This window comes from Rhinolophus hipposideros, assembly GCF_964194185.1.
Source record: "Rhinolophus hipposideros genome assembly, chromosome: 9".
NCBI classification, from domain to species: Eukaryota; Metazoa; Chordata; class Mammalia; order Chiroptera; family Rhinolophidae; genus Rhinolophus; species Rhinolophus hipposideros.
In genome coordinates, this window is record NC_138055.1 from 12,156,202 (window position 1) to 12,178,554 (window position 22,353).

The 22,353-nt window shown below is 44.1% G+C and overlaps 1 protein-coding gene across 5 annotated transcripts in view; it reads left to right on the plus strand.

Annotated features, from left to right (window-relative positions):
- Positions 1–22,353, plus strand: part of LARGE1 (LARGE xylosyl- and glucuronyltransferase 1) — a 492,234-nt gene that overhangs the window by 239,191 nt on the left and 230,690 nt on the right. For all 5 annotated transcript variants that reach the window (XM_081059772.1, XM_081059773.1, XM_081059774.1 and 2 more), the window contains one exon: positions 10,733–10,856. In XM_081059772.1, coding sequence (XP_080915898.1) covers positions 10,733–10,856 — 124 coding nt within the window. The remainder of the gene's footprint in view (positions 1–10,732; positions 10,857–22,353) is intronic.

The following is a 22,353-nucleotide window of genomic DNA, read 5'->3' on the forward strand; positions in this document are numbered from 1 at the left end:
TCCCTCACTTTGCATATCAAGTAGCTGGGTTGTTTTTGTTTCTAACTTCACTTGTGACCCTGAAGACCATGGAGGATAAAACAGCATATTTGTGACTGGTATCTGCCTGTAATTGTCTTATTGCTTATTCAGGCTTAAACTTATTATAGAAGCAGTTTCCAGATTGTGAAGGGAGGAATTTAGGAGGTGAATTAAAGAATCTAGGATATGTATTAGGTTATGATCCGATCTTGCTACCTATGAACTGGGTGAACCTAGCCAAGTCACTGTATTTTTTGGAGCTTTGGCTTGTTCCCCAACCTGTCATAGAGCCCTATTTAGAATATCAAAAGCCATGATCTATGTGAAACATGTATGCATTTTATTTATTTAGCAAATAGGAATGGAGTTCTCATTCTCCATGGGGCTCTGTTCTGAGCGTTTTTCACATATTGCCGCATTTCACACTCATGTGCCATCTTGAGGTGGATGCTGTAATTATCCCCATTTTACAGATGATGCCACTGAGGACCAAGAAGTTCAGTCAAGGCTGAAGGTCACATAGAGACGATGGGCAGGGCCGGGTTTGAACCCGGTCAACCTAGCTTCAGAGTCTGAGCTCTTAACCAGGAAAAAAAGTTACCATTTTGAGTATCGTTATTCTTTTCTTTTTGATAATCATTTTGGGCGACCATGTTGACAGTGGTATCATTATGATTCTCCATAATAATCTTCATCCTCCCAGGTATGTATTTTTGGGGTGCTGAGTATAAAATAAACAGAGGTTTTCAAGGCCTGAATATTAGTATTCCAATAAGACTTAAGAAGATAGCATGGACAAAAAAAACAAAAAACGGTAACTCCAAGAGAGGATGAATACGTTAATTAACTTGATTATGGTGACTGTTTCATAACTGTACCATATAAAAATAAAAACATCACCTGGAATGTTTATGATATATTTGATGTTCACATGAAAGAAATACGATATTTGTCAATTATACCTCAGTAAAGCTGAAAGAAAGAAAATATGGACAGGTGATATCTTTGAATAGGTGAGAGAGCTATTCTATTTAGTCATGTACGTATGTGTGACTCCAAAGAGAACTAATTTGTGTAGGTCAGATGCCAAGCGTCACACAGGCCGTTGTATTTTACCTTCATGTCAACCTGGCACGGTAGATGCTATTATCCCAACAAATGGATGAGGTAACTGAGACTTGGAGAGGTTAAATAGCTTGTTCGAGGTCACAGGATTCCAGTCATGGCTCTGCAAACCCTAGAATCCATGCTGCTTTTTACTACACCGGGAGGTGTTTTTATTTTTCTGGGAAGTTGCTCTGTTCTTCTCCAGGGGAGAGCTCTTCTGACATGATACTAACTTGTCCTCGAATCTTCCCACATTACCAAGGCCTGTTGTCCTCCCTCTAACGAAGAACTCAAACTGAAAAACCCTCATTCTGGCGGCCGTGTGTTTCTGTAATGAGTTCTATCCAATCTGTGAGAGTAACAGATTCACTGAGCATTCAAGTTCCTGTCACAGCCTCTTTCTTTCTCAAAAATTGCAATTCCATTCCAAACTTAATAATGAAGGATTATTTCAGCTCAGATGTCCCTGTATATTTTAATAAAAACAGACCCTGCATTGCCTTGGAGGGGCTGTGGTACATTCCAGGCAAAATAAGGAAGGGAAAGCAAGGAGAACACCGAGGTTTAATCATCTTTGCCTCTTTGCATTACCATATTTATTGCATCCCAACCTGAAACAGGGGAGCAGTTAAGGCGGTCAGAGGCAGCAGGAGCATTGCTCATTACGAGCAAAGTCTGCAGGCTCTGCTGAAGAGAAGGCAAGCACTTGCTTCCTTCTGCGTTGTAAAAGCGTGGTCTTGTCTGTCTGTAGAACAGGCCCAATGCCTGCGGCAGTGTCTGTGTGCTCGAACCCAGGCAGGCTGCGTGGGACCCATTGTACATTAAGAGGTGGACCCAAGCTAGTCAGTACAGGCAGAAGAACCCTGTTCTCATGGGTATAAAGCGGTGCTCCCAAAATACATCGATAATTGAGGACAGGTGTAAAAGACTCATTTAGGTGTTGTACAGATGTAAAATTAAATACTGTTGAATCGTATACGGAGTCAATGGATCCCTTTCTGGTTCTTGTGAATGAGTTCTTACTATCTTTAGTGGATGAAGCTCACTTTGGTGTACATACATCCTTAATATCTGTCAAACTCTTGCTAATCTCCCTCTGAACAAAAGAGAACAGGATGGGGAATCACAGCCTTTGGCTGGTTTTGGAATTTGTAGGGCCCATCATTAAAACAATTTCTTACCTTTTTTAGTTTGGTAAATGCAAAATAAGACTCAGAAGACACACGTGGAGAATGCAATGTCACTGTTGTTGCTATTTGTCCTGAATTCTGGGGTATTCCTTCAATGTAGGCACAACCAGACTCTATTTTTGTCCTATGAATTGGGTTTACCTTCTGGTGAGAGGCCAACCTGGACAACTGCTGGCCTTCGTCACATGGGCAAACCATTTACTGTGACACAGCTCCCTAAGAAAGATACCCGGAGACCGCGGAGCAGACCAGGCCCAATTCCCTCTCCCAGAGTCATAGGTCAGATTGTCACTCCCTGCCTCAGGCAGATGAGGAAGCGTTGGGATGTAATTCACAAACTATAACATTTACTCTTTAAAAGTGTACAGTTGGTTGGTTTTTAGTATATTCAGAGTTGTGCAGCCACCATTATCGAATATTAGACCGTTTCATCTCCTCAAACAAATTCCCCGTTTCCCCCTTCCTCCACCCCCTGGCAACCACTAATCTACTCTCTGTCTCCATGGATTTGCTTATTCTAGACATGTCAGAGAAATGGAGTTGCAGACTATTTCGTCTTTCATGACTGGTTTTCACGTAGCATAATATTTTCAGGGCTCATCCATATTACAGGATCTGTCAATATGTACTTCCTTTTCATCGCCCAGTAATATTCCAATGTGTGCGTATACCACGTTTTGTTCATCCATTCATCAGTTGATGGTGGCCATTTGGATTGTTTCTACTTCTTGACTCTTGAATAATGCCACTATGAAGGTTTTTGTACAAGATTTTGCGCGTACATATGTGTTCAGATAATTTTTGTGTATAACTGGGAGTGGACTAACTCAACAGTAGTAACTCTATGCTGATTTTCTTTGAGGCAATGCCAAACTATTTTCCAAAGCATCTATAGTCATTTTCCAATTCCACAAGAAACAAGTGGGGGTTCCAGTATCTCCACGTCCTCACCAACACTTGTTATTGTCTCTTGTACTTTAGTCATTTCAGGGGGTGTGACGTCCTGTCTCATGGTTTTCACTGGCATTTTCTAGTGAGTAACGCTGTTGGCATCTTTTCCTGTGCTTATTGGCCATTTGTAATTTGTATTTATCTTCTTTAAGAAGTGACTATTCAAATTTTTGCTCCATTTCTAATCCACTTTCTTGTCTTTGCCGAGTTTGAGTTGTAAAAGATCTTTATAGGTTATGGTTAAAGCATGTTATTAGATACAGGCTTTGCAGGTATTTTCTTCCATTCTGGGGTTGTTTTCTTCAGTTTCTTGATGGTGTTCTTTGAAGCACAAGTGCTTTTAATTTGGATGAAGACCAGTTTATCTATTTTGTTGTTGTTATTTGTGCTTTCGATATTATATCTAAGAAACTATTGCCTAACCCAATACTAAAAGATTCACTCCTATATTTTCTTCTAAGTGTCTTTATATCTTACCTCCAGGTAATTGTGTCAAACTGTGAGGGCATTTGAATCTCTTTGGTAATTATTCATTTGTCCATTTATTCAATCTTTCCATAAATAATTATTGGATGGTTATGTCTACCATGAACTATTAAAATCTGAGGGCAAGATTATTAACAAAATGCAGCTCCTGGTGCCAAGATTATCTAGCGGGGAATAGAGATGTAAATAGTCATCAGATTAATGCAGAAATCTACGTTTTGAGCCCTGAATTCAGTGGAAGGTGCTAAGGAGGGCATCTGACCCAATGGGATGACATCCTCAGAGCCATCATGTGTAAATTGAGAACAGAAGGCTAGAAGCAGTTAGTGAGGCAGTGTGTAGGTGGTCCAGGAGATAACAGCATGAATACAAGCCCCCTGGAGGACAGGGCTACTCCTTGGAAGTGACTCAGGCACTTTCTAAGGACTGGGGTTGGAGAGAGTGGACAAGGGAATAGGTACTTTGTGAAACTAGAGAAACCCCACCCTAGACATCTCACATTCTAGTGGAGAGTAGGAAACAGACCTGCAGATGATTATGGAGATTTCTGATACTAAAGACTCTTGGGAAGAAACCACATGGGGCAGTGAGGCTGGGAGTGATGGGGGGAGCGAGGCACTGGAGGTGGCGTGGCCATGCAGGGCCTCCCTGAGGAGGTGGCACTTGAGTTTATTTCTGAAGCAGGAACAGGAGCTGGTCATATGCAGGCCTGGGAAGGAGAATGGCTGGAGTGCAGGGTTCAAGGAGAGGGCAGGAAGACATGAGCCTGGAGAGGGGGACAGGGTGAGAACATCTAGAGTCCATGCAGGAGTCCATGGAGCTGATACGCTGTGAGAGGAGCAGAGGACTGTACAGGGAGCATAGGCTTTCCAGGATGGAGGGTCGGAGGGATCAAGCCCAGAGACAGGGCGAGAAGGGTGAATACATACATGCGATATCACAGAGGATCAGACGGGGCCCTAACAGCCGACGTTTATTATCCTTACTGCCTGCAAGTCACTGCTCTACATGCTGCACCTGTTGTAATCCCCCAATCACTAGGAAGTAGGAGCTATTGTGATGAACACCATTGTATAGACACAGAAGCGGAGGCACACTGAAGAAGAAGTGTGTTCAAGGACACATCGTTAGTTTGTGATAGAACCAAGAGAAGAAGAAGCCAGATGGTTTGGCTTCAGAGACCTGGCTTCTAACCATTAGGCTAAACTGTCTCTAAAGGGCTTGGGTTTGGGGTGGGGGGACATGGGTGGGGAAGGAGCCTACGTGATGCTCCCATTTCTGGCTTGTGCGGTGGGGTGAATGGTGCACCTCTGGCCCTGGCAGAGAATTCCAGAAGACAGACAGGTGTGAGGGGACAAAAGAGGACAAAATGTGCCCCCACTCAATATGCCAGGCGTTGTTTCGGGAGTTCGGATACACCAGTGAAATGACAGACACAAGACTCTGTGCCCATAGAGCTTACGTTCTTAAGAAGAAATGGGTGCTAAACACTCCCTAAATAATTGGTGACCTGGGGTGTTAGGAGGGTGTCTTGGGGCTGTCTTGATTCTCAGGAGTCTACAGGATATGAAGGTGGGACCATCTGGTTGGCAGTTGGATTTACAAGTGAAAACGCAAGGGAAACATCCTGGTTTCCATGGAGACTCTCAGAAAAGTGATGTGGGCAGTGTTTTCAGATGCTTTCCCCATGGTCACTAAGAGAAGCAGTGGACAGGACCCGCCTTCTCATGATGGTACCAAAGGTGAAGCATTAGCAGGGCCCCTCCAGGCATCCCCGCTCCGAGAACGAGATCTGAGTCACTGCTGCTTCTCGCATTTGATTGCTGAGTCGGCATCAGCAAACTGCCAGGGCCTCCGTGGTCACCTGGGCTGGGAGCCCTGTGTGGCCTCTGGTGATGCATTTTCACAGTCTTCTAATGAGGGAGGCTTCTGAGGTACACTGACACCTTTGACAGGGCAAACGCGTCGTTTTGCCCTAAAGATGAGCTAAGTGTCCTTCTTGATTTACCTTCCCATCTAGAGAGAGACTTGAAATAGACCAGAGGAAGATCGTGGGCGGGGAAAGCCTCGCAGGAATGCTTTCGGAGTCCTCCTCTAAGAGTCTGTTTCTCTTGCCCCACACTGCTGTGTCTCCTGTTCTATAACCTCATTAATCTCCTGAAGTACACCTTTGATGTACTGACTGCCGGGTCTCCCAACCCTTGTCTGGCTCTTTCTCTTAGAGAATGAAATTCACAGTTCTTAGCAAGTAAGTGACACATATGCTGAGCCCCACCTGCCATTAAGACTGCCTCTCTCTTTCCCTTGTTACCCTCTCTGTTCCTGGCATGCTGTAGGTAACCATCTGAGTGTCACCGTATCCGCCATCTAAATAAGATTATAGTTCTTTCACAGACATGCGCTGTTCCTTTCCGTAGTCTCTTATATCCTGCAGAATGCCCTTCTCCATCCTCCATCTTTCCCCATCCAAAGGTTCGGTTTAATGGGCACATAGTCCCTGCGAACTTCCTACATTCTCTATTAGTGAGAAGTCTCTTCTGCCCTCACCTTCCTGTAGCCTTTGTGTTCCTTCTTTGTTATCTGTGTCTGTGTATTCAAATGGCTCCTTGGGACGGGTGCCATTCTCGAACTTCGCAATTGTGTGTGGCAGCCCAATGTCATGGCATACCCCTGTGCTAACATTTAGGTGGTTAGTTGTAGTCTCTCTTCGTCTCTGCCAGATTGACAGCTGCCTGAAGAAAGGACTCTGAGCTCGTTTATTGCATAGATCCCCACTATGCCTTATGTGTGTGTTCTGCCTCATAGCTCTTTGTTGGATGTTTGATCGCTCGACTCATTTTTTTTTTCTTTTTGTCTGTGGATGGTGGAACTAATTGAAATATTTTATTTGAAAAATGATGCAAAAACAGAGAGAAAATAACAGTTTCACAAGTTAATGTTGATAATAGTTGTCTTGATCCATTGGGGCTGATATAACAAAATATCACAGACTAAGTGGCTTCTACACAATAGGAATTTATTTCTCACAGTTCTGGAGGCTGGAAGTCCAAGGTCACGGCAGTAGCACGGTCAGGTTCTGAGGGGCCCTGCTTCCTGCTTACACACTGCTGACTTCTCCCTGTGTCCTCTAATGATGGAAGGAGGGAGGGAGCTCTCTGGAGCTTTGGTATAAGGGCACTGATCCCTCAGAAAGACTCTGCTCTCATGACCTAATCACCTCCCAAAGGCCCCACGTCCTGATCCCATCACCTTAGGGGTTAGCATTCAATATAGGGATTTGGGGAAGGGGGGACCACAAACATTTAGACTATATCAACAGTTAACACGTATTGAAATCTTACCACACACCAGGTACTTTAATAAGTACTATATACATATATATATATGTATATATATGTATATATTGAATATATATGTGTATATATATATATATATATATATATATCATCACTTAATCCTCACAATTGCCCAATGTAATATTGCTTACTTACCATTATTGTTCCTGTTTGGAAGACGAAGACACTGAGGCCCAGAGAGATGAAGTAACTTGCTTAGGGTCACTCAGTTAGGAGTTGATGCCTCCAGGGTTCCACCTCAGACATTCTGGAGCAGAGCCCCAACTCTGAACCATTGATGTGGAGGGTGCCATCAGCTGTTTTTACCTTCTTATGGTGATGTTAACGGTGACATAGAAGGAGGGGCACTGGCTTTCTTTTCCTATTGCCCCAGTGTTTACTAAACACCCATTATGTGCCAGCCCCTCTGTTGGGCACTGGGGCTGGAGATGAGAAGATGGTTCCTCTCCTCGGGTGTCTCACAGTAGAGCCAAGGAGCCAGGTCTCTGAATGCGTATCGGCGTCTCACTGTCAATGGTAGACTTGCTTTTCCTATGAGGTGCTGAGTTAGCAGGAACGGGACAAGGATGGGCTCCAAGAAGGTTCTTCAGAGGAGATGACTTACAAAGGGGATTTTGGAGGATGAACAGGAACTCACAGGACCAACAAGAAGGGGGAGAATATTCCACGGAGAAGGAACAGCACGAGCAAACACAGATGTGTGGAAAGCATGATGTGTTAGAGCAGATAAAAGCAGCTTGATCTGTTTGGTATTGTCATCCCATGTATAAAGTTATGCCATCCCTCTATTGTGGATGAAAGTGCAAGCTGACAATGATACAGGTTTACCTTTGTCCATTCTTGATACATAAAACCCTCTTGTGGCTCGGGAGAGGAGAGTGGGTGTCCCAACGATGAGGGCTAAAATGGACCCTCTATCTTAGTGATTTTGACAAGCTGCTGCTCACATAGACTTCAGGTAAGTCACTGGCCAATAAACAAGCACATCATCACCTCCTCAGGCCACCAAGCGTCACTCAGGCAGGCTCTTCCTCTTGGATATATATATAGATGGTTTAATGGAGGAATTTGCAGTGTCCACACAATGGTCCCATGGAGAGATTCTGCAGTGCTAATCACTTCTTCGATTCAGGTATTTAATGTATTACCCTTGTTTGCCTGGTATGTGTATAGCAAGTTGGCCTTGGATAATAACTTTCTTCAGGTCCAGGCTCATCCATCCGGCTCCACTTGGCTTTGCCACGCCCACCTTAAACTTGGTACACCCAATACCCAGTCACCTTCCTCCAATGTGTCTTTCTTCTTCTATCACCTGTTATGAAGACATTACAACCAACCCAGGGCTCTCACCTTCTGCTTTTTCCTGTCCAGTTTCCCCTTATATCTAAGAGCTGTTCTCCTGAAATCCCCCCAGATTTAGCTTCCTCGTTGCTGTTCCTTGGAGTTCCTTCACCGATCCTCATTTCACCCCCACACGGTTTAATCTCTTAAATGATTTGTCCTCCTATAGTCCCCTTATCTTCTCCTATCCATCACGCATCTATCCCTTCAATTCATTTATTCTGCATTCCAAACCCCTGAGCTAGGTCATGGAGACTTCCCACTGGAACATTCCTGGGATGATCCTGGACTTCCCTGAGCTCACAGTCAGGTGGGGATGTAGCCACGTACACGGGTGATTGCTACCTACGGATAGGTACATGGTGCTGAGATGCCTGTCTGTCAGGAAGGGCCCTGACCTACCCGTGCGTAGTCAGGGAAGGATTCTGGGAGCGAGAGAGGGCAGACCTCAGAACGGAAGACTGGGTAAGAGATCATCAGATGCTGAATGGGGAAGGGGAAGGATGGCAGAGGAGGAGCAGAGGCAAGACCGTGACCTCAGTGAGAATGGGGATGGGGTATCTTCAGTCACCACCATGTTTCCAGCATCCAGCTCATTGCCTGGCTGATTGTATGTGCTAAGCATAATATTGATGGAAAGAGCAAGTGCAAGAGGGTCTACTGCAGAGAAAGCCGAACATGCAAAGACCCAGGTAGTAAGAGGGCATGGGGGCGTGGGAAACTGAGGGACGGTCTATGTGTCTGGAACTTAGAACAGGGCACAGGAGGCTGTGAGCCAAGAGACAGGTCACGTTGCTCCCCCATGCCTGGCCGATGAAGCCCAGGTTGTTTAATTGGGCGTCATTGCACTGCTTCCTGTGGACTCTCATCTCGCTCCTGCTCTACTCCAACCATGGAGTCTCTGCGAACCACTTCCTCCCCCCACCACATTCCTAGCACACGCTGTGCTCTGGCCATAGGCTCTTGTTATTCTCCTCAGATGGTGTCCTCAGTCCTTTAGGGCACGGCTTCCCCCAACTCTTACACATCCTTCTGACGCAGTCAGAATTAGCCCTTCTTTTTCCTTCCTCCCACAGAACTTTGTATTCTGTTGTAGTCACTGTCACATTATACGTTCTATCCCATGTTTATAGCATTTAATTGTGGATCGCCTCTCTAAAAAGGATGAGCTTCTTGAGGTCAGGGTTACCAGGTCATTCTCGTCTTTAGATTTCCCAGAGGAGCTCATTCATGGTAGTATATTATTTGGTTCTTCCTTCCTTCCTTCCTTCCTTCCTTCCTTCCTTCCTTCCTTCCTTCCTTCTTTCCTTCCTTCCTTCCTTCCTTCCTTCCTTCCTTCTTTCCTTCCAGCACAATAGTATTCATGATAGTAGCGCTTCTGAATTGAATGATTGCTTTGTTCCTGGTAGTCTCTCAAGATTGCATATCTGCTATTTATTGATAGCCTAACTATGTCTACTACTAATATGCATTACCTATTACACTTATTTAAGCAGCAGAGCCTGATGACGAGGTTTTCTTCAATATTTTACAGAAGGAAGTAGTGCAGAGATACATGCAACATGCTCAAAGTCCCCACTCATAAATGCCAGACCTGGGATCTGAACCCATTTCCATTGGAATCCAGAAGCTTTGCCCTTGTGTAATGCTGGCTGGTATTTGGGGTGCTGCCTCAGTAAGCGCTGGTTGACTGAGGTGGAATGAATCAAGGCTATCAACGTGTCCCAGTGAGGGCAAGCTGATGGTCAGTGATGGGAGCCCCACACGACTCCATCTTGGATGGCTGGTTTTCTCAGGAGAGGAACAAGCCAAAAAAGAGAACTCAGTGCTGGGCTGTGGGAGGAATGTCTTGCCAGCTCCTTATAGCCAGTCTAAGCACTTCTATTGATGTGCGTCTGCACTAATGGCTGTGTTTCTAGGGGATAGAAATAAAGGGTCGGTCAAATTGTTACACGTGTTCTAGTTCAGATTTTTGGAAACACAGATGTCTTAATAGCACGTGTGCTGGTTGGCTTGAATCGCATGTCACCAACGATTTTTGTCCTCTCTGGTCCTTGGTTGTCACCTCGATGACATGTTGAGGTGGGGTGAGATGTCTCCTCTCTTTTTCAGCTCTGCCACCCTCACCAGTAAGCACTGATGGGGTAACATGCCTGATTTGCTTTCACCGTCGCTGTTAGAAGCCAGCCACATGTTACGAATTGGTAGCAGTGTGTCTTGTGGCTGGCATTCTAAGGCCGAATGGTCCCTCCTGACTCTCCTTCCCCTCACGTCCCACAGGCGGAACCCTCTGCACTTTCACCTCATTGCTGACTCCATCGCAGAGCAGATCCTGGCCACGCTCTTCCAGACCTGGATGGTGCCAGCCGTGCGCGTGGACTTCTACAATGCAGATGAGCTCAAGGTACGAGCACAAGCGCGAGGAGCCTCCCTGGTCTCGAGCTGGAAGCTTTTAGGGTTTGTGGTGTAGTAGACCTCAGCAAGGACAGAAATCTCAGCTCCCAGCTGGAAGCACCCAGGGTGCCATCAAGGGGATTCGCTATCCGAATCTGACTTTAGTATTGAAGGTGTGCAAGTGACCCGTTCTTGAGCACAGAATGTACGATGGTCTGTGCAGTTCTGGCGACCAAGGCTTTCTGTAGCATCTGGAGGCCATTGGCCCGGTACCTCCCTCCCTGAAAGAGGTCTATGATACTATTATCTAGAGAATTCTGTTACCCCAGGAGGTAAATGCTGATCTCAGAGTCCAATGGACCTGGGGTGAATTCATGTATTGTTATTTATTGGTCATGAAGACAAAGTAAATAAGGTATACCTTTGCTGGGACTGTTTCCTCACCAGTAAAAAGGTGATTTTAATGCCAACCACATGGGGTCATGAAGAGGCTCAAATGAGAGGAATATATGTAAATGTGTTTTAAAAGACTGTGCTGAATAAATACCGTGTTTCCCCGAAAATAAGACTGGGTCTTATATTAAGGTTTGCTCCAAAGGACGCGATAGGGCTTTATGTTCAGGGGATGTCGGCCTGAAAAACATGCTAGGGCTAATTTTCCCATTAGGTCTTACTTTCGGGGAAACACAGTATTAAGGATTATCTTGGGCCAGAGGGTTTCAACCAGATGAGACCCATTTGGTCATGTCATTCCTTTGGTTAAAATCCTTCTGTGATGCCACTTTACTTGCCTCAGGATTGAAAGTCGCAGTCTGATTAAGAAGTCCTGCACGTTCTGGCTCTTGACTCTCTTGTCATTCCTGCAAGTTGACTCTGTTACTTAGCTGTGAGAAACCGCTTCTGGTTCTCTCTGCCTCCTTCCCTGTGTTGGACTGTTTGCTTATGCTATTCCTTCTGTCTGACATGCCCTTCCACTTACCTTGTCACAACTCCTACTCATCCTTCAGAACTCAGCTGACAAGGCCACCTTGTCTGAGAACCTTTCCTGATTTCCCCAGGAAGGAGGACATTTTCCCTTCACTTGTCTGTCTGCTGTTTTACTTGAGAACTGTCTTAATGGGGGAGGGGGCAAGGGGCACGTGTTATCCTTTCCTGTGTTTCTGGTGCATAGTTGTTACCCTGTAATGTCTGTGGATTTAACAAATTGCTGTTATTAGAGGAACATGTAACTTTGCAAAAATACGCGATGCTCTATCTCCAGTCACCTTGGGAAGGAGGACTAAACACCTAGGCATGAGACTGATTCTAGCAAATTGCTTGTTCCAAACCTCATAAAGCCATTATCTTTTCATTTCAGAGCCGTAACATTTTAAATAGATCACAGAGATGCCGGCCAGAGTTTCTGATTTTCCCATATTTCAGGCTTTGAGGTTGATGGAGATAGTCAGAATTTAGCATTTGGGGATTGTCGTGGTAATTTGTGTGCCATTCCAGTCTATTCTGAGCTAAAATTGATTAACACTCTTAAAAAGGGAAAAACAAAATTTAGCAAATTGCGCACTAATTAAGGTGAAAGCAAGCCACTCTGTCTCCCAGGGTCTTAGCTACGACTCCGTGGGGAAAAGCAACGGGAGGGGAGGGAAGCATCTGGCACAGAAGAATGCTTCTATTCCCGCTTCCCCCCACTCCTTTCTTTTGACAATCCTGTTCTTTACCAGCTTGTACCTTCTACTTATTAAGAAAGCACAGAGTGGCGGGAAAAACCCCAAGTTAATATCCTGGTTTGCCCCTGAAGACCTATCTGATCTGGGTTCTGAGCCCCTGCTCCATCACGTGTCAAGTGGGTGGGGCAGTGCCAGGCGCCAAGGAAGTGACCCCATAAGATAACGCATGTGATGGCCTGGCAGTGCCTGAAACGTAACAGGGGCTTGAAAATGTGCCACTCCTGTGTGCAGCCAAAGCAACAGGGCATTAACGTGCTCTGGTGTGGCCTGTTAGGAAATCCGGGGACAGTTGGGAGGCTTGGGGAGCAAGGCACCAAAGTGCTATAATCTCCTGGAGACCCCAGGAGGTATTAGAGGAAAGGGGAGTGGGAGAAAGAGACTGGTGTTCTGATTGTCTCATGCCCCCTTTAGTCTAGGTGGACCTGCTGTTTATTATTTTATATACTGGATTTTTATCCATTGGAATTGAAGGCTCTGTAGCTTAAGAAATAAGAATTTAAAAAAAAAAGAATACAATCCGGTGTGTTCTGAAGGATATTGTCTCCACTGTCCTGTTCTCTAGCCTGACTTCTGCTACTGACTACACCATGCAGGTCCCCAACACTTGCATTTTGATTTCCCCACCAATGAGATACCTATCTCCCACAGTCCTGTATCCCATGAGGCTGTTATTAGAATCCAGTAAGGACAATGAGTACGAAGGCTTTTTATGAAACATCGTTTGTCCATAATTGATAATAACTGTAATAATTTACATGCAGTCCTGCCCAACAACTCCAAAACCATGATCTGTCACCTCTCCTGGCTCGTAGCACCACCCTCTGCCTACGTTGTTGCTCATCCAGAGCCAAGAGTTCATCTTTGATACGTAGGGCCCTTTCCCTGACCCTGTATCCGACCATTCCACATCCTGGCTTGTCACCATCTCCCCTACCAGCCTCCTAGTTGAGCATTGCGACCTTTCCCCAGCACAATGCAATGTTTTCCCGCGCCAGTCTCTTCTCTTCTGCTCACTTCTCCACCCCCAGATCCATTCTCCGTCAGTAGCATGAGTCAGCTTTCCCTAAGGCAAGCCCAACCGACACCATCCCCTTTCCTCTGCATAAAACCGTCAGTGGTCCTTAAACTGAGTCACGTCTTACTCCACAGTCTGGTTCCTGCCTCCGCTGACTCCATTTCGCACCACTAGCTCCATTGCTCACTCACTAGACCTTCACATTTGCTTTGCTCCTTCCCTTCCCCTCGGGGGCCTTTGCCCAGATCGTTCTATCTGTTAAACTGTGTCCCCTAGCCTGCCTTCTCCCCATGGCCAGTACGTTCCAAGTTCTTTCACGTAAGCTGCACTTACAGGCATATCTCCTTTTATTGTGCCTCACTTTACTGCACTTCACAAATGTGTTGGTTTTCTCCCTTACAAACTGAAGGCAAGACCCTCTACCCGCAAAAATATTATAATTCGCTTGATGGCAAGACGTGTCTGATTGCTGTGGTCTGGAACCGGTCCCACAGTTATCTCTGAGATACGCTTGGACTCGGGGAAACCTTCCCTGCCTTCATCATCTCCTCGGGGTTCCTTTGTTATATGTCCTCGTAGGGTCACATCCATTTCTTCAGTCAACTCATCGCAGAGTGTAATCTTTTATGCCTTTGTGCGGTGAGCTGGTAAACATCTGTCTCTCCCGTAGACAGGAAGCTCCCAAAGGGCCGGCATCATGTCTGTTTTCCTCACCCTCGTATCCTTATGCCTGCAGTGATGCCTGGCTTATGAAAAGGTTTGCTAAGTGAATGGTACACAGTAAACTCAGAGCTGGCTCCCCAAGAGTACTAAAGTCATCAGGAAGGGGTTTCTTTGTCACTGTCAGGGCCCCCCACGCTCCTGAGTCCTGTTGTGCCAGTGACCCTGCAGTGGCATAAATGAGGCAGCTCCATCTGATCCACCGGCATCAAGTCCCCAGAGCAGGGCAGGCGAGTGTCTTCCATGACAGGGACACCAGGAGGAGAACTCATTAAAACACCATCCGTTCGTGTTTTGACGTTGGAGGAGGAGGGAGAACAGGAGAGGAGAGCCTGGGTGCTGGGTTCTGCAGTCGCTTTCGGGAAGCGTGTTCGTCGGGAGCCTCAGCAGACACACATGATGGCCTCCCCCAGTACAGCCGCGAAGAATCGCTTTGTATAGCGGTTGGGAATGACATTTCTCAGAAGTACTCCTGTGGGCCCTTTGTGATATCTATTAGTGCTAGAGAATGGAGTAATAGGGAAAAGGAAATTTATGAGGGATCGGTGCATGATTCTAAACGAACTAGGGGAATTTGCGGTGGACCTATGCGCATCTCTCCGTAATGACCAATTAGTGCGGGTTTGCAAACAGTGATCGCTCAGCCTGCATCGCTCTGCGGCCTGTGACATGCTCCTTGTCCTTCCTCTTGTTGACACGGCTCGTTCATTTCCAGCCTCCAAGTCCCCGTATCAACAGGCCACCAGGACTGAGGCCATCTTTGCGCTGCAGACTCCATTGCAGACATGCAGCTCCCACCGTCAGAGGAGGAGGACAGGGGGACTTATTTATTGCATAGAGCTTTGTAGAAGGTAGCAGGCTGTCACTCACTTCTCACGACAGCCCCGTGGAGTGGAGGGAGATGTTTTATTACCTCCACCTCTCGGATAATTTATAAATTATCCAGGAAGCACAGAGTTGGAGAGTATTTGCCTAAGATCAGGCAGCTAATGAATTGCTAGGCTGATGTTTGACTTTTTCCTTTACGAGTGAAATGGTAGGAGACATGGGATTGTATAATTCAGTGGACACGGATATGAAAAGGAGGGAGACATGGGCTGCTGCCCCTGGGGAATGCAGTTGCCACCACACTTGAGTGGCACTTAAACTCCAAATTCCTGTTTTCAGTGACTTTGAAGCCCACAGGCTCCAAAGTGTAACATCTTTTATTTATGAGAGACTTTGTTTTATTTCATGCAGTTCTCTCCTGGAATGCTCACAACAACCCTGTGGCGCTTGTCTTATTATTATCCCCATTATACAGATAAGGAAACTGAGGATGAGGAAGGTTAAGTAACCCAAAAACCCACATACATGTAGTGCATGGCAGAGCCAGAATTAAAACCCAAAACTATGTGACTCCACAATCCATGCTCTTTATTCTATGTTATATTTCCTTCTCTGTGGCCTGTTTTTAAGCTAAGATTCTGTAGTTGTATCCAGACAAGGGTCCGCTAAGCTCTCGATGGTGTTCTTTGGTTGTTTATGGAGAACAAGTGCGTGAAGCATGACCCCTCCATTTAAAGGCTCGCGGGGCACGGAGTTTCCTGCTGGGGACAAATGTGCCCTGCACTAATGATGCTGCTGAATTTGGGACCGCCCAATGACTCCCATCCAAGGTTCGCTTTCTAAATGAAACTCATTATTCTGGACAGTTTACCTGAAATCAGTAATCCATATCATGCCAGTGTTCTGACGAGGCCCTCCATTGCCTGTCAGCCTTCTGATCTTGCCCCCAGTTGGCCCAGAAAGTCACCCCTGTGGGACCTTTGGGGTGAGGATGTTCCTCAGTTCTGAAGCGGGGAGGGACTGTTTCATGTTTCACCTGTCCAGCTGGGAGCCCTAATTTATCTCCTTTTCTCTTACGCGTGATGCTTGCTTGTTACCAACATCTGAAAGATTATGAAGTGGGATTCAGGACTGTGGTTCCAGAAAATATTGATGGTTGACTCTAAAGATTGGCTTCCTGCTCATACTCAGTTGCCTTTGTACTGGTCCCCATAGAGTATTACAGAGGCTCTTGTTAGATAACGGCAGACTCCCCACCCCCTGCTATCCTTCGGGAGACAAACTCCTGTTGTCCTTCTCACTAAAGGAGCTAGATAAACACTCACTACCCTGTCTGTGTCCTGGGAAGATATGCTTTCTGAGTGACGGACATTTTCAGCTCGGAGGGCCTGATGGTACCATGAAATCACAAAGTCTCAGGCTCGGAAGGGAGCCCAGGACACATAGCTTTTTATGAACAAATGAAATCCAGAAGGGTTAAGCATGTCGCCCAAGATCTCACAGGTGATTCTTTCCAACACAGTCCTCTTCCCAAAATTGGGTCTGCGTTTTGTGATTGTCAGGCTCAGGATATAGTTCCAAGGGACCACATTTGACAACGGTTGAGCTTCAAGTGCTGGGATCCAAGATCCCCGTGGGGCTGGAGCAGTTCCGGTTAGACTTGGCCTGCGGAGGAAAGACAAGACCTGGGACGCATCTCGTGGAGGGCGTGATCTGCTGTGAGGTACCCTGCAGAAGAATGAGAAGGGAAGTAAGCTCTGTGTGACCTTCAGAATTGCCTTACGCAATTTCACTAATAGTATGGTAATACTGATAGTAACACACAGAGCTTAATTATTTTTCAAAATTGATAGTTCTAGATAGATCTCCTTTATTGGTGAAGATTAAATGCAGTCAATGAGGTCTTATAACAGAAAGCACAGTACTTAACACATAGTAGGCACTCAACAAATTCTCTTTCCTTCCCTTTCCCTTTCGTATATTCAAGGATGGCAGTGACTAACCTCTTCAATCTTCTCTCAACCCACTGTGTCAACCAACGCACCTTTACTTTCCTTCCAACAAAAGAGCAAATGACTATTTACCTCTCACAAGAGAGTACATATTTTGGGTTGTGTTTCTAGAACAGCTTATGGATTTATGCTCTCATTCCTTCTCTCCTTTTGGGTTTCATATTATGTAGGAGGGCTAGCTGAAGTTAAAGATTATGTCCAACTCTGGAAAAGTTAGCATTCTGCCATTTTCTTTATTGCTGTACTCATTCCTGGATTATCCATGTGGTTAGTGAATATGAGGGCTGGTTTTTTAAGACCAGCCCTCTTAGTAGACTTTTCTCTCTCAGTTAGCAAGGGCTGGATGACAGAATTGACATGGATAAATGAAGTACATTTGAAAACATACCTGTCTGTATTTAGAAGACTGGTCTTCTAAATATTCGACATGGAAAATTGTAGACAACCACCAGAAAGTGTAATTTGCATTAGAAAAGAATCTGTGTCAGTTTTACAATTCAATTTATACACTGGCAAATGTTTCTTTATATAATGGAGTGTGCTAATGAATGGGCCCTGTCCCCTTTTGAGAGTCATAGAATCTTAATTAGGAAGGAACTTGGCATTCGTCCGGCATAACCTTTCACTTTCTTCTCTAATATTCTATATAAATGGTCATTAATCTTCTGCTTTTGAATACTTCCAGAGATAAGAGATTATTACCTCCCGAAGGACCTTGTTCCATATTTAGAGACGCTATTAGACGTATTCGCCTTGTGCTGTACTGAAATCTTCATCTTTTCGAGTCTCTCCATTGGTCCTGAGCATTAATAAGGACCAAATGCAAGTGTACATATGATTGTCTGTTAACTCACCTGCCTTCCCCACTTGACTGTGAGAACCAGGAGGTAAAGGCCTGTAACTTTTATCGCTATAGCCAGCTTTTAGGACAAGACCTGGCCAGTAGTGGCCCCTAACAAGTGCATGGGTTCTATGTTTGGGGCTGCAGAGTAAATCAGCCGGGTGTTTGAAGATCTGGTATATCTACTGAGTCCTCTCCTCAACATCCCCGTTTCTTCCCCCATATCCTGAATGGCAGTTCGACATTCACAGCCTACGTTGATACTTAACATGTATCTTCTGGCATGTGTATCATAAATGGTTTCCGAGTTGTTCCCTTCCTTGAATGTGCTCACTTTTCTCTCTGTCTCATATATCTACATTCTCTGAAGTTCTTCACAATACAGCAGTTGTTCCAGACATACATAGCTGACATGCCCCACCAGGAGCTATAATTAGTCTGAGCTCAGAGACTTAAACTCATTTAAAGCAGGTAAGTGTCCCCGACCCATCTTTTCCCCACCTTGAGCATGGGTCCCTCCCATTTTCATTGCTGTGATCTTCTCATTCATGGTTCATTCACCTTGATAAAGAAGGAAAAGCTTTCATGTACCTTATTTCATCAAAGCCTCTCAAGAATCCCATGCTGTAGAAACAGCACAGACTTTTTTTTTGCTACTAAGGATTTTACCGTAGGAATTGGCAGAGTGCTGCTAATCCCAGGGAGAAGTGATGCTAAAATCTAATTCTTCTGGCCATCAGGATAGTTTCTGTACCCCAAATCTTACTCTTCCAGAACTTGACTTTAAAAGTAACTTAAGTGATTCAGGGGTATGTTTACTGTAGTGATAGATTTTGGAATGTAAACTGGACCAAAAAAAAAAAAAGCAAAAAGAAAGACCAGAGGTATTTAATGGATATGGAGAAAGTAATGGGCAGAGTGAAGTAGAAGTTATGATGAGGTTAGGAAATTGGTGCAGTGAGAACAGAAGTCTTCGTCCTAATGTTTTGAAAAGGATAAAAGGCTAGTTTTGGGGGGTAAAATGTTAGAGCACTTGTGTTTTAAATCAGATACGTTTCTTTTGTCCTGAGATGGAGTAGCTGTAGTGATGTAGTGAAAAATTAATAAATATTAGGGGCTCCAGGCACTTCAATGCCGAGATGTTGGGTGGTTCATCCAAAAGATGATGATATAATCCAAGAAAAATTTTCAAGAGCTGAAAAGAATCTTATGCATGCAGATCAAAAGGGGCCCCTACAGTTGGCCGGTTAGCGCATTGGTTAGAGTGTGATGTTGATAACACCAAGGTTGCCGGTTCAATCCCCGCATGGGCCACGGTGAGCTGTGCCCTCCTTAAGAAAAAAAGGGAGGTAGGGAGGGGACCTGCAATCCAGGTAAAATCACTGATAAGTTGTCCACATCAGGGTACATGCTAGGAAAAATATTTGAATTATAAGGATTTAAAAAAATCCTTCCACTGAGAATAATAATAACTCTCATTAGTAAGAATTGATTATGTGCCAACATAATAGCTTTACCTGCATAATCTTATTTTGTCCCCATAGTAAGCACTGAGGTGAGTATAATTATTTTCACCCATTTCCACATGAGGAAATGGAAGCTTAGAAAATAGACTTGAAATTGCTAAGCATTGTGGAATCAAAATATGAATCTGAGTAGTCCAACTCTTGAGCAGTGCTGTTCAGTAGAAATGTAATGATGAGTCCTGTAATTTTAAGTTTTTTAGTAGCCACGTTTACAAAAGCAAAATGAAATGAGTGAAGTGTGTTTTCATAATATACTTTATTTAATCCTATATATCCAAATTATTATTTCAACGTGTGATCAGTATTTTTAAAATTACTAATAAGATATTTTACATATCCTTTTTCATACCTTTTTATTTTTTGGTACTTAGTCTTTGAACTCCAATATGTATTTCGCACATTCCAGTTTGGACATGCTGTGTTCAAGTGCTCAATAGACACATATGATTGGTGGCATCAGGGATGTAGAACTTGCTTGCTAAGACTACACTGTAATGCAAGGGCAAGGGGTGGAGAGAAACTTATTATCTTTGAAGAATGGAAGTACTACCACAGCCTTTTCCACCAGAATAATAAAGGTCCTAATAAAATGCCTGCAGAGTTTTGACCAAAAGAGACAAGAGACCCAAGACAACCAGCCAAGGTCTCTCATGTATAAAAACAACAGAGAAAGTGACACGCTATGCAAGAGGACACACAATATACACCACTGTATACTTCTTGAAGAAAGCATCAAAAGTCATTAACCAGCCAACCAAAAGAAGTAATTAAAATGAGTATTCAAGAATGAAGTGGTCTTGTCCTAAAGAGGCAGGCAGTTTGTACTGAAAGAAGTTACACATGGAATGACCTGCAGATATTTGTTTTAAGTTAGTTGCAATGCTGAATGCAGAGGCCAAAAGTTGTTCTTGAATACGTACGAGGTGTGATCAAACAATTACGGTGAATGTTTAAATAAAAATTTATTACTGAAAAAGACACATTGCATTAATCCCTCTCAAAAAAAAAACAAGAAAAAGAAACCTCTCCCTTGCTTTGAACACAGTTATCCCACCGTTCTTGCCACTTTCTGAGGCAGTTCTGGAAGTCCTCTTTCGTGAGTGTTTTCAGTTGTGCTGTTGTGGCTGCCGTGATGTCCTGAATCATTTTGACTTTGTGGAAGAGCCAGAAGTCTCACAGTGCCAGATCCAGTGAATAAGGGTACTGTAATGTTTTTGTTTGACAGAAATTGCCGTATACCAAAAGCAATGTGTGACACTGAGCATTGTCATGATGGAGGATGATTTATAGCACACTTTAAAACACACCCTCTCTCAACCGTAGCTCACACCCGACTGACTGCACCAAACTAGTTGAAACTTGTCACACACTGTTACTAAGGTTCGATGCACTGCTTTCCATATTGAAGATCCCTGTCTTTCCGTCAGATGGCACTCGGCAGCAGCATTCACCGTATGTTATGATCACAACGGAAAGGCTCCATGTCACACATCACTTCTTGTACGGCAATTTCTGTCCAAGAAGAACATTACGGTGTGTCCTCATCTAACTTATTCACCAGATCTGGCACCGTGTGACTTCTGGCTCTTCCCCGAAGTTAAAATGACCATGAAAGGTAAATGTTTTGAATTGATTCAGGATATCAAGGCAGCCATGACCACACAATTGAAAACACTTAAGAGGACTCCCAGAACTGCTTCAGAAAGCGGCAAGAACAATGAGATAAGTGTATTTGAAGCAAGGGGGGTGATATTTTGAATAGCAGTAATGGCAATATGTTTTTTACTGTAATTACTCTTTTAATTTAAACATTCACTGTATTGTTTGATCATATCTCATACAAATAGCCAGCTGATCACATTTCAACATAACCTGGGAACTGTGGGCTGGGTTTAAAAGTTGTTAAGTTTCTTGTGTTTTGTGCGGTAACTCAGGTGTTATTTTTAATGCTTCACTCTGATCATCAGGGAAAAAAGGTAACATGTTTCTTAGAAGCTCAAATGTGGCCACTGGTAAAGTTATAAAAAGAATTACAATTAAGTTATTAGAGATGATTATTGCAAATGAAGCAAAGTCTTAATTACGTAGGAAGCAAAGAAAATGAGAAAGAAAAAAATCGTACTGGAACATTAGGTATCCATGTGGGAAAAAAGTAAACCTTGATCCTCACTTTATACCATATACAAAAATTACCTTGCAATGAGTCTTACGTCTAAATGTGAGAAGTAAACCTGTAGAACAGAGGAGAAAGAAAACAGAGAAAATCTTAGCAATTTTAGGCTAGGCAAAGATTTCTGAGGATACAAAAAGCATAAACTAAATAAGAAAAAAAAAATATTGACAAATTGGATTTCATCCATACTGATGGTTTTTGTTCTTCCAAAGACAGTAATAAGACAATAAAAGGACAAGCCACAGATTGGGAGAAAATATTTACAAAGCACTTGTCTGATAAAAGATTTGCATCTAGAATATATAGAGAACTCATACAACAATAACAATATGACAAATGACCCCATTGAAAAATGGGCAACACATTTTAAGAGACCCATAATCAAAGAAGAGATAGGGATAGCCAGTCAACCCCTGAAAAATGCTCACCATCATTAGTCATCAGGGAAATGCAAATTAACATCATCATGAGATAACGACTTCCCAAACAGTGCATTGGCTAAGATTGAAAAGGCTGACAATCCCATGTGTTGATGAAAATGCGGAACAACCAGAACTCTCTGACATTGCTGATGGTAAAATGGTACAACCACTTAGGAAATCAGTTTGTTAATTTCTTAAAAAGTTAAACATGTACTCAAAATATGGCCTGCAATTCCACTAGGAATT